Here is a 13,910-nt window from a genome sequence, read left to right on the forward strand (position 1 = left end):
AATAAGCCCATTTTTAGAAACCATGTTTTAAGAAAGACACAAACCCGTTGGGAAAATGACAAAAAAGGCTGGAGGTCTATAAATATGACCCGCGAGGAAGGACTGACTGAACTGCTGTTGGTTAGTTTAAAGAAGAGCAGGTATTCTTGAATTATACAATAAGCCATTGAAAAGATAAATGAAATAACGTGCTTTTTATATAGAAGCACTTACTGAAATAAGTTAAGTACAGCAACATGGGTGCACATTTGAATTAGAAAAATTCTTCTATTTGCAAGGCTAATGAAGAACTGGAGTGCTTGAGCAGGATCTAAGAGCACTTTCCTTGGAAATAAATAATGTTAGACAAACATCTTCTGGGAATAAATACAGCTGGAGTAAGGAAGTAGTGCTGACCTGTTTGTTAGGACCACTTTCAGCTCTATTTATCTATGGTGTGTTACCTGTGTATATGGGTGTCTATATACATATACACATACATTGTTAGCAACACATTTAAGAGGTCCAGATAACATGTCAGCATTTCAGACACAAGTGAGGCAAAGGTGGATTTTTCAACAACGTACTATAGGTAAAGAAAGGTATTTATAAAGGCAAGATCTAAAATTCATAATGTACATTCTGCTTGCATATCCATGTTAATCAAACTGATGTTTACAATCTATAAAATGAAAGATACTGAGTCCATGAATTCATTGTTGTTTTAAAAATCACTTTAGTCAGTGAAATGAACTGACAAAAATAGCAATATGAAGAAAAAAACCTGTGTTCTAAATTTGCCAGAACCCAATTCAAATACACAGTATCATTTGTTCCTTTTTCTACTAATAATCTGAATTACTCTGTAGCCTGCCTATTAATTGGATGATCATGATTTAAATTATATATCATCTCTCCTTTATTTTTCTCAGATACAAAGAAAAATATAAAAAATACTTTTTCTTTCTACAGATTAGAAGATCTTCTCTGAAATACTGTACTTGTTGCAGAACTTGTTGCTGACTTGCCAGCAGACTTATAAAAGGCAGCATTCATAAATATTTCACAGGGTCTGAGAAACAAGCAAGCAGAAAACAGGAGCGGCAGGCATGAAAATAAAAAGGCTAATCGACCAACTGTGAATAGATCTATCTGTTTCATTTCCTGAAACATAAATGAGAGGAAGAGATTTATCAACTGGCAAATAGTTTCATAAAGGAGATAATTGTCTCTGCTTAAGTTGGCTTTGTAATAATGGCATTGCCCTGTAGGGGAATACTGAATCCCATGGCAGATAAATAAGTAGGGACTCAATCCTGAAGTGTTTAATCCGTCTCTCTTGAATGAAGTCACAGAGCAGTCGATATAAGCAGTAATGTTATTACAGCCACATGTATTAAGCATTTCTTGGGATATGAAATAACTAACAACTGCAGAAATTTTCATCTTTCAAATAACAGTCTTCAACTGCAACTCAAGTGCAATAAATGCCTGGGCAAAGATTCTCACACCTTTTTTGAACACTTTTTTTTCCTTCTCAGGAAGGAGGGGAAGGCATTGTTTGTTGTGCTGTCCTGTAACAATGGTATGCTACAAGATTTGCATGAGGCCAATTAAATTAGAAGAAACTTAAAAATCCCCATCAGAATTTTAGGCTTGCATGATACATTGATCTTGAAAAAGTCCAGCTAAAAAAACAAGTGTCTGAGAGGATGAATCCACTTTAAAACGTCAATAAAATGAGAGTGACCAGTTAATTTTCAGCTGCTGCTTATGTTAATTTATCTGCTCGCCTACAACATAAAGCCATACTTTCCTCATAGCTCCAAATTCTAACTTCTTTTCAATATACCTTGTCCATAAATCACAATGGGGCAAATGCCTTGTTTTTCTGCCATATTTCCTCACCAGGTCCATCTACCCAAGCAACTGCTATTTTGCTAGGGTAATGGGAGACGTAAGTTATAAAATAAACTTAAAAAAAAAAAAGAAAAAGAGTGGATAATTGTTGGTAAACTACAAAATAATCCAACTGCAATTAAATCTAGTCAGGATATCTGATACAAGTTTACAATTTTCTCATAGTCTCTTCTAGAAGTCAAAAGGTGCAGAAATCAGCCAAACCTCCAGGGTAGCATTTTCCTGGAAACTAGTCTTAAAGATGTTGATAATCTACAATATTTGCTTGTATTTTGGAAGTGATATATCAATTTCCTTCTCAAAAAGTCCTATTATAGTTCTCCTGTAGAAATGCTTCAGACTTATTCCAGATTCACTTTCATCAACATGATCTTATGCCAGTTCCAGCTGGTATTACATGATAACTCCTAAAGAGAGTTAATCTTTCATTTTTGGCAGGCAGTTATACTCAGCCATTCATATGGCCTATGAGAACAAGTCGTGAGGATTTATGATGTCAAATCAAATGCATCTAACAGAATTGGAAAGTTCCTGTTTAGAATTCTGCCCAATTCCAGTATATTAATGTAACTCATTATTGATATTCACATGCCATTTTTGAAAAGTGTATCATTATTGTGGGATTTTTGGTGTCTGCACAATATAATTTATATAAGTGAATGAAAACAATTGCAAGCTGTACTGTTCAAACAGGAAATACCACATGATAAAAAGCAGCACTTTAAGTGACATTTTAAGGAGTAACAGGTGAAGTATCTAACATACCACCGGTGTCCTCGTTATCTGCAAAGCTGCATCAGTTCACAAGAAAATATTAATTTCTTGCATAAAATAACATTTATGCATGATTGCCTAGTTTGTTTGCCCAAATGGTTTGTACACAAACATGCAAGTTCAACAAGCAGATGCACACGTATTTTTGCAGATACTTTCTTCATGTTACTACGTGATATTTATGCTACTTATGCAAAATTCTTTCAAAATGTTTATTGTATGTTCTGTGCATGAAACTTAGAGAAGGCATAATTATTAGTCTAGAAGAAATGTTTATACTCCAGCTTTAGTATAACTAACAGTCTAATTGAAACATCTTGTTAATCAAAAGAACCAAAATTATAGCACACCAAAGGTACTTAAATCAGTAATTTTAATGCAAGTAATGACATTCTAAAGCATTTCCTATTTGACAAACTACAATATCTATACCATCTGTCTGGCTTTTCACCATATGGCATTGTATCAATTCCTAACAACCTTCTTAATATTGGTCCTCTGCTTTTAAAGGTGGAATTAGCTAGTTCTATGAAGTTAGTGAGTGTAAAGAAGTGAAACACTGTCCTTTTGGTTGTGAATCACATGTTCTACCTATGAATAATGGTGAGTTTGCTTATTTAGTTAATACACATCCTGCAGTTTCACATTTAGATAGAATTTTATCAGAACTGCTAGCTTCCAATGAATTTATTGCTTTCTTTTTCTTCCTAGTTCAGTATTAATACTTACTTACTTTATCATTAGACACACGTTTATGAATGTGATTTGTAAATCATTATACAACGTTAGTTCTAAATATAGTCATACCGGGAAAAAATAAAAAATGGACTAAAAAGAATGTTGTTACCCTTTTATACTCAAGTATTTTGATACCTGCTGCTATTCAGAATTCAAAACTTATACAAACGTGAAAAACAACATATTTAACAACCATTTATGCTTGAAGGCCATAGTCCCCAAAAGCTACTGAGCTGCCTTTCTAAACTTACAAGTAGCTATGCATACATCTCAGTCTTATCACAGTACTGCTGATAACACTTTATTGTCTGTTAGGAGAGATGCTTTTTAAAAAAAAAACAACTGACAGTGTGTGTGGTATTGATAAATGAAATGCTAATTGTGGTATGCTTTCCTTTTAAAGTGTCTTTTCAATGACAGATTACTGAATTGTATTATCAAATACATAATACACAGAGGACAGCAGGATTGGTGGTACAGTTACCATTTATGTTACCATTTATGTGGGATATGAAAGCCAAGAATCTTTAGAATGTCATTTTATCATGGTTATTATACAAGAAATACATAAATCCTGTCATGCAGTCACACTTACATGTGATCATAATGATGATTTTTTTTTTTTTTCCCCATTAAGCAGTTTTGAAATCTGGGTGTTCTTTCATTTATAAAACACAGAAAATAAGGATTGGAAGAACTTTGAAAAGATATTTAGTCTGTTACCCCAGCTCAAGATGAGATTACATGTATTTAAACTCTCCTGGATATATATATCGCTCACATGATCTTGAAAACTTCTACTCACATACCTAAATATTCTTTACTTCAGAAAGTTTCGTTTGTGTCCAACCATAAACGTTCCTTTGCACAATTGTAGCCCATTATATTTTATGCTTTCTCTCTTCTTTCACTGGATTCTTCTTTCTCTAGATCAAAGTAGTCCAGTTCGTTCCCACTTGTTTATATTAAGCTATATTTTAGAGAATTTTGATCCTTTTTAATATTTTCTTCTGCCCTATTTTCACTGGTCCACACCTTTCTTGAAACTTAATTTCCATAGTGGAGAAAATCAGGGGTACTCACACTGCATAGCTTTAGGCACCTAAGGTGGAAGACAGGATCCTTGATTTAATCATCAGCTGTGTCTGACAACCTCCTCCAGTGAGTGATCCACAGACAAGACTAATAGACGCTTTTACACTGTTTAACAGTGCATGTGAACACCCTTATACAAGTATACAACACCCAGCTGCTTACATTGGAAGATTAGGAGACTACGATCCTAAGATAGGTGTCTAATTTAGGATATGTGAATATGCTGAAAAACTCCAGTAGACAAAGTCTTACTAGTTTTATTATAAATAAAGGTTTCATTTATGTGCATTACATGATTAATTCTGCTATGCACACGTATCTGTGTGTGTGTGTGTAATTTAGCAATTTCTAGTAATTATACATACATATAGTACATAGTAGTACGATATAAAACGTTAATATTATGTATATGTATATATATACAACTAAACTTTTTACTCGTTTCTGTGACATGCTATTATTGAAGCATATACTGCTGTGATCCATTGTAAACCTATTTCTGCAGCTGTAATACCTATTATGTTTTTCTTCAGCTCAGATTTGGGTAGCCGATTATTCCAACCTACATCTAGTACTTCACTCTCATCCATAGCAAGTCCCATTTAGACTGTCCTGGAATTTTATTACACTCCCCCCCCAAAAAAGTCACCCATGTAATTTTCCAGCTTTTGTGGATTTCTACTATACACCATCTATGTACCACCCCCAGATTTTTTTGCCCTCTTCCACTGTTCAGAAACATCTCAGTTCTCTCTGGACATTGGTATAAGTATCCATAGCCTTGAATTACAAGATAAATGTCCATTCTGCTCCCCATACCCAAGCATTCTTTGTGAACAAACTGTATTCTTCAATATTAGACTTTGCTGTTATGCTAATTTACATGTATATGGATGCACTAATTTTTTCATTATATAAACTAATATATATATATATAAAAAAATATGTATGTATACACTAATACTTTCATTCCTTGATTCAGGTTTTCATCATACTATTTGCCATAGAATTTGGACATCAAATATATTCAGCAGAATGACTTTGTGCTTTTCTTCTCTTACATTTTTCTGTACTTTTTGCCCTTGATCAATTTGGTCGGGGTCAAAACCAGGTATAGACTTACTTCTACAGTCCTTATCAATCCTAAATTCAAGTCTTTCTCATCTGCTTAGCAAATATGTAACGAAGATGCTTCATGAACTACAGATTGTATATTGAATCACTGCAATTTTGAAATTCATCTTGGTGAGTCTTAATATTTAGCATGTGATAGTTTTTAGCAGCTCATTATGAAGCAAACTTCATAATGTAAGTTCCTAGGTAAAATAAGCATACTGAAATACAGACAAAGTTCACATTAAACAAAACAGTAAGGTGGGACCTTTTTTACTAAGACAGCGGGGACACTAGGATTAAAACTTCAGGTACTTACAAAATATTAGTTTAAATGGATTGGCTATCAAATAATAGCTAGATGTAAAATTAACAAATCACTATAAGGGTAAGAATTCCTCTTTACCTTTACACACAGGTCTATGATCACTCCATGCAGCAAAAACTTCAGCTATCCTCTGACAGGTGATACTTTTTGAACCTTGTAGCACATAATCTTCATCACAGGAGAACTGTACTGTTGCTCCCAGGCTAGAATCAAACAAAGACAAAAAGAATAATTTTTTTTACAAATAGGTACCAGTCAATTTTTCCATTCTTTTAGGTATGACAGTCCTGACAAACAATACAAACATGCAATCCGGTAATTTTTATTCTTGGTAGTAAAAGGCTGCAGGCTATGTACTAGACTGACAGTGCACAGCGTTCAGTCCTCTCTAGGTTCCCTTTGCCCAGAGCTTGTTTACCTCTTTTTAACAGTCATTTGGAGGTCAAGTGACTATTTTCTGACCTAACTTCTGACTTCCATATAGGAAAGGTTTGACAAACCTAGGCACTGTGTAACAAACATTAGCTATTTATGTTAACTGAAGCTAGGAAACAATGAGAAAGAGATATAAGGAAATCACCTAGAAGAGCCAAAAGGTCAACCACAAGACTGAGAAGAAATCCCCAGTATAAACATTGTCTTCCTCTGAGGGAAGACCTCAGGATACAGATGACTTGCTGTAAATATTCCCCACTCCTGACTCTTCTTGAGGAATTCTGGTGCTTTTGACTTTAGAACCAGAGGGGCTTTGGAAGGGGGAGCACAATACCAGAGACAAGGATTAGATATTAATAATGTTTCTTGTAAAAAAAAAAAAAAAAATGTTATTAATAAGACTTTTCTGTATTAGTTTGGACTAGGAATACATTATTGTAAATAAAGTGGTGTCGTGGTTTAAGCCCAGCCTGTGACAAAGCACCATGAAGCCACTCGCTCACTCCCCCCCCACCCCCCAGTCCCAGTGGGATGAGGAGGAGAGAATATAAAGAAATGCTCATGGGTCGAGACAAGGAGAGGGAGGGATCGCTCACCAATTATGGTCACGGGCAAAAGACAGGCTCAACTTGGGGTAAAAACAAAATCAATTTAATTTACTACAAATCAAATCAAAACAAGGATAATGGGAAGTAAAACCAAATCTTAACACACCTTCCCCCCACCCCTCCCTCCTTCCCAGGCACAGCTTCACTCCCTGTTTTCTCTACCTCCTCCCCCCAGCAGCGCAGCAGGAGGACGGGAAATGGGGGTTGGGGTCAGTTCATCACACCTTGTCTCTGCCGCTCCTTCCTCCTGAGAGGGAGGACTCCTCACTCTTCCCCTGCTCCACTGTGGGGTCCCTTCCATGGGAGACAGTCCTTCACGAACTTCTCCAACGTGAGTCCTTCCCACAGGCTGCAGTTCGTCACGAACTGCTCCAGCGTGGGTCCTTTCAGTGGCCTGCAGTCCTTCAGTCACAGGCTGCTCCAGCACGGGCTTTCCCGTGGAGTCACGGCCATCTTGGGGGACATCCCCCTGCCCCAGCGTGGGCTCCTCCCTGGGCTGCAGGTGGGCATCTGCTCCCCCGCTCCCCTCCATGGGCTGGGGGGGACAGCCTGCTGTCTCACCATGGGCTGCAGGGGCATCCACCGCCTCAGGGGCCCCTCCTTCCTCCTCACTGACCTTGGTATCTGCAGAGGGGTTCCCCTCACATTCCAATCCCCTGCTCGCTGCAGGTTTCCCCTCTTAACTCTGTTCTCCCAGAGGCGCTACTGCCATCGCTGACAGGCTCGGCCTGGGCCAGAGGCAGGTCCGACTTGGAGCCGGGGAAGCTTCCAGCAGCTTCTCACAGGAGCCAGCCGTGCGGCCTCTCCCCCGCTACCAAAACCCCACCACACAAACCCAAAACAAGTAGTAATAGGTGTGTTTTATATTTTGCTTACTAGGTTAAGATTTTAATTAGGCTGGCAGTAAAGTCTTGACTCGATGTAAGTAGTGTGGTTTCTCTTGCCGTAACAAGATTCTAAATGTAACAACTACTAGACAATGAAAGTTATAAGGTGAATATAAACACTTGCTCCTTTAACTGGCATATGTTTCTCAAATTAATCGAAATAATAAAAGAATTCTAAAAACATCTTTCTAGGTATTTAGCTGTGATTATTTATGAAGCAATAATGCTGGCTTCAAAAGATTTTGTATTTTTCCATATGGAGCTGACATTTGGTGTTGCAAACTTGGCACAGAACAAAACAGGAAATAAGCCCAGAAAAACTTGGTTTGTTTGTTTGTTTTGTTTTGTTATGTTATGTTTTTCTGAGGGGAGGATTGGGGTTTTTTTTCAGTTTGGAAAAGTTAAAAACTTCAATACATAAATCTGTATTATTGCGATAATTATTCTTCTCCTTTAATATCATTATTGTTTCAAGTCCTGATTACAGATGAAAATAGTCAATATATCAGGCCTTTCTCTGACATCAGTATCTTACACTCCATAATTTCAGCTTGCTGTTTTTAAAGGCTTGTCTGTCACAGTTTGAAAGTATTTCTATAATCTGTGATGGTGGACAACCTATAGTGTCACAAAGGTCTTTTATTTACACCTTTTACCTTATCGTTTGCTAAATGATCATCATTATGGTTTTGAATTAAAAGGTGGTGGTATTATTTATCCTATTCCTTATATAAGACTGATGAGGAAGACTCATAGATCTGTGATTTAATGTGATACCTCATGCTTGTGCCAAAAATTAATCACATCTGGGAAACACTCTTCTTTTCCCCTCTAACAAAGAAAGAATAAACCCAACAGACTAAAGCCAAGATGTTACTAAAGAAATTCTGAGAAGAGTCAAGTAAACTAAAAATTAATATTTTTAAAATCTCATGTATGGTGACACTGCATTTTGCAGTGAAGGATATTTTGTAAGTGGAATTTGGAGGAGTATCATCACTTTTATGATCCTTATAGTGGGTACTGATAAAGCTTTATGTTTTGGTATTAAAAACATGTGATGAAACCTTGAAAAAAAAAATCATACAGCATTATTTACCAAACTCCAGTGATTGCGTAAAGATACTTCCGTGCACATGATCAAGACTAGCATTTTACAATAAGAAATACAACGAAACACAGTATTTTGAAAAGGCTTCCAAAACGAAAATGTTATAAAAGTGGAAAAGCATAAATTCCTTTTCCTTCATTATCCTTATTTTTAGATGGCCTAATATTAACAAGCATTTCCTTTATATGTAATAGCTAACACAAATTACATGACCGATGGTCTTCCCTAGTCTAGGCACAGATAATACTATGGATGTTATTAAGTGTAAAGCACTAGGGCACGAAGACTCACTCATAACCTAACTAAACATAGGTGTGCTGACATTCTGTGAAAACAGAAGAGCCGTCCCTATTCCTGGGGGAATAAGGGAATTGCTGATATAAAAGCAAACAGCATGGTGAAGTAAATTATTTTATAATGGTGTTTGTCATTGTACTTTTGTTATCATTTCCCAATGATTTTGTGTACATATATAGCTGTATACAAGGCTTTTAAAATTCAGTTTAGAAATGTGATTACCTCAAAACTATATAAGGTTTGGTTTTATCTACTAATTCTTCTGTAACTGAACAGAATAAGATAGCTTCTTTAACTAATTACCTGTGCAGAAAATGAATTAGTTGGTTTTTTTTTACTGTGGTACAGTTCCTTGAAAAATCTTCCCTCCTAGTTTGGTCATCAGGAAATTAGTATGCCATCAATACTAAACAGTAGCAGGGCATTTCATTCTAACTCAAACATATCAAAATACCAGATCACAGACTCACTGATTTCAAAGAATTCTGCCTAGATTTACAGTTGCATTCAATCAGGACCTGAATTAACTCTTTTTTCTTGGATAATGCTCACAGTAAGTGTTTTTCCATTCTATTCTAGTCAAAATACAAGGTGACTTTTGTTTCATAACACATTTTTTGTATAGAATAGAATAGAATTGCTGTGCATGCAGTTCTATGGGTATTTTAAGATTAAACATGGAGTAACTCCCCAAAAGTCTGTTATTGCAGCTTTCCTGTCTGACCTTCTAAGTCATGGAATTATCTGACCCTACTCAGATGGATGCCATAGATATGTATCCCATTTTCCAGCCTTTGCTATGTTACCTATTTTTAAAAATTTTGGTTTCTAAATCTCTGTAAGTAAAGCTTCTGTACTGGCATAGTTCTTCATTTATCTAAATAGATGATTTAAGGCTCTTTTATAACTCTCTAAAACTGGTACTTTTTCAAAGAGGTTGGAAGAGGTCTGAGGATATCACTCCATAGGATATCACTATTGATTTGGCTGGGATCTTCAAATCTGGGTTTGATCGCACAAGGTATAATATTCTTTTGTGCTGAAACATGTACTAAAATGCATTTTTCCCTGCAGGGTTTGGCTTGTAAAGAATGATCCCTGTTTTTCTTTCCTTATAGATGGGGATGTTAGTGCTGTAATAGTAATTTCAGTTTCAATTCAATTTACAAAAGCAGACAAAAAATTAAAAAGACTAAGCACACATTCCAGAGATTAACTTTTGTTAGGTACTCAATTCAAATACATCTATGATGAAAATAGCTACTAAAGAAGATTGATACTGAACAGAACAAGAATAAATTTAAGGGAGTAAAAAATGTTAGATGTTTGAAAAGGAATGGTGTTATCACAATACAGCTGATTAAATTCGGGGAGTACCTGGGCTTTACAGAGACATAGATAATAATTGATGTGGACATGGAAGATGACATAGTCACTTGAACAGACATCTCAGAAAATGAGGATTTGATAGTGGATAACAGCTCTATAAACTCTTCCAGAAACAGAAATAAGAATGTTTGTGAAAGAAGGGGATAAAGAAAAGCTACAGAGTCCATGAAAAACAGAAGAGATAAAAGTGAAAAACTGAGAAAAATTAAAAAGTAAACATAATGTAAAGGCCCTTGCAAGGTAAGGCTGAAAAGCTTTTATATGAGACTGAGGAAAAAGAGCCACAAGGCAGATCACAGTCTTGGAGGAAATTGCAAAGTTATGATACAGAAAGATGATCTATCATTAATGTTAAAAATTATACTCAGTTACTCCAGGGACTATATGGTTAGGAAGGTTCAAAAGGTAGCAAGTGGGAAGACAAGAATAACTTTCTCAAGATTAGATTTTCACAAGAATCTATCTGCTATAGAAAGTCATGTTGAGAAAATCTGAACCCCTTTGATTATTGAAAAAAAAAGGAGCACCTGAAAAAAAAATAACATGGAAATATATTTCCTGTAACTAACCATGGACTGATTTAAAGAGTAAACACTGAGCCGGAAGTACACCTCTTACTAAAAAAATTGAACTGCTGGTATCAAAACTGTAACTGGCAAAAATTCCAGAGGGTTGAAATGATTATGAAGACTTTACTACTCTGATAATTATTTTTATCACCTCCGAAGTATAAATAGCACTCACATTACCTAGTCCCCCTTACTTGGCCAAATCAGTTTTGATATTAAACTGATATTTGATAGTATACGACTGTAAGCATACTGGACTCATAAACACAGTGAGATTGGAAAATTTACAAAATCTGTAACATGTGTGCCATGTGTGTGAGATCCAATAAGGGCAGTTAGATAAGCAGATGATAAAACACCAGTCTAAGAAAGGAAATAGAAGAGACAGAGATCAGTTCCTATGGCAGATCAACTCAAAAAGACAATAATATCAAAAATCAAACAAGCACTTCCTGTCTGAAAGGTCAAAAAAAAGGACCAAAAAAAAACCAAACCTGCAGGAAATCTGTATAATCATTCTGGACTTGCAGTGTAAGAATGGTATCCATAAAGGCCAGCATATTGACTCTCATAAGCTTGTCAAGAAAATGTTAACAAAATGGGTCTCAGGAACTTAAAAGCCTAGTCAAGATTAACATTTTTTAATGTTTTCCTGTCATTATCTACCTATACACTCTTTCAAAAATGGAAAAGCATTAATTATTTCACAATTGTCTAGTAGGAGAGATCCTTCTTGTTGTTTCTGATGATGATATTTTTTTATCCAATACCTTTTATCTATGGCATGCAAGAATTCAGTTCAAAATCCATCTTTCTCCAAAAAAAGTTTGGTAACTGAGCACAGGAGGATAAAGTGTCACTTCCCTCCCCAGGTATAGTACTGGAGATGAATATGATGAAGATTCAAAAAGGACATGCAGATTACCAGGAAATTATTAGCTCTAAGACAAAATGAAAAAAGATAGGCTTATATCTACACTCCTTAGACTTAGCTTTCTCTAAAGCACTTGGCCACAGGTTTGATGTGGGTCTGGTGTGGTGTGGTGACATAGCAGCAATTTCAGTAGAGGTTTTTTTTCTTTTTTTTTTTTTTTCTAGTTGACAGAATCCCAAATAATTTGAGGACTGTTATAGGCCAAAGAGGGATCCCTTATAGGAGGAAATTGCTGATATCTATTGCATGTTCAGTGGTACTGCATGAGGACATGTGGGAAATCTGATCAAAGACTGCTGGTATGTTAGAGAACTACAAATTGTGGAGAGAGACAATCAGATCATGGAAGCTGCTTTGGGCAGACTTGTCCCTCAAGTAGTCTACCTCTGAATTGTGGACAGGTATTATTTAAGAGAAAGCTGACAGAGTAGTCCAAAACAGAGTGTGGGAACAAATGACCAAAAAATAGTGTGGACAGTTAAGGGCAGTTTGATTCCCTGACTTACATTTGATCCAAACTGCTTACAAGATGAAGCCCCTTCAAAAGTGTGTGTAGACTACACCTGTTTTGTAAATCTCAAGAGAACTGAAGCATGATATAGCTATGAAGTTCATTGTTATATACAATATAGACATGCATCACCAAAAAAGAAAAATCTAAAGGACAGCAGGAAAATCTCTAGCAAGTTTCAAAAGCAGAATAGATTTGGCAAAGAATTTGTCTGTGGATGCAGTGAAAGGCCAGACTGAGTTCATTTAGTCCAGTATGCTAACACTGAAAGTGATGAAAAGTGAATGCTTAGAGAAAAACTTTAGAATACAGCAAACATCTGTAGTTCATCTTCTGATCATTACCATATTTCAATCATTTATGGTTAAGGAACTTTCTGAACTGGAGCTACTAATTTAGTAGTCCCTGGATGACTAAATTAGACTCCTGTGGCCAGCCCCCAGATATAGCTAAGACTGGTAAGGCACACTAGAAAGAAAAAGAGCTTCTGTGGTGTTCGGGGTTTTGTGTGGCGGGGTTTTGGTAGCGAGGGATGGACTGCAGGGGTGGATCCTGTGAGAAGCTGCTGGAAGCTTCCCCAGCTCCAAGTCGGACCCACTGCTGGCCAAGGCCGAGCCCATCAGTGACAGTGGTAGCGCCTCTGGGAGAACAGACTTAAGAAGGGGAACCTGCAGTGAGTAGGGGAATTGGAATGTGAGAGAAACCCCTATGCAGACACCAAGGTCAGTGAAGCAGGCAGGGGAGGAGGGGATACCCCTGCAGCCCGTGGTGAGATGGCAGGCTGTCCCCCCCCAGCCCATGGAGGGAAGCGGGGGAGCAGATGCCCCCAAAGATGGCCATGACTCCATGGGAAAGCCCGCGCTGAAGCAGTCTGTGACTGAAGGACTGCAGGGCCACCAAAAGGACCCATGCCTGAGAAGTTCGTGAAGGACTGTCTCCTGTGGGAGGGACCCCACACTGGAGCAGGGGATGAAAGAGAAGTCCTTCCCCTGAGGAGGAAGGAGCGGCGGAGACAAGGTGTGGGGAGCTGACCCCAACCCCCATTCCCCGTCCCCCTGTGCCACTGCGGGGGGAGGAGGCAGAGAGAACCGGGAGTGGAGTTGAGGCGGGAAGGAGGGAGGGGTGGGGGGAAGGTGTTCTAAGGTTTGGTTTTACTTCCCATTATCCTTGTTTTGATTTGATTTGTAGTAAATTAAATTGATTTTGTTTTCACCCCAAGTTG

The 13,910-nt window shown here is 37.1% G+C and overlaps 1 protein-coding gene across 1 annotated transcript in view; it reads right to left on the minus strand.

Annotated features, from left to right (window-relative positions):
* The window catches only part of CSMD3 (CUB and Sushi multiple domains 3), a 767,625-nt gene that overhangs the window by 429,368 nt on the left and 324,347 nt on the right, over nt 1–13,910 (minus strand). Inside the window, exon 10 of the mRNA XM_052787755.1 lies at nt 6,026–6,150. Within this exon, the coding sequence (XP_052643715.1) occupies nt 6,026–6,150 (125 nt within the window). The remainder of the gene's footprint in view (nt 1–6,025; nt 6,151–13,910) is intronic.

This window comes from Harpia harpyja, chromosome 5 (genome assembly GCF_026419915.1).
Source record: "Harpia harpyja isolate bHarHar1 chromosome 5, bHarHar1 primary haplotype, whole genome shotgun sequence".
NCBI lineage: Eukaryota > Metazoa > Chordata > Aves > Accipitriformes > Accipitridae > Harpia > Harpia harpyja.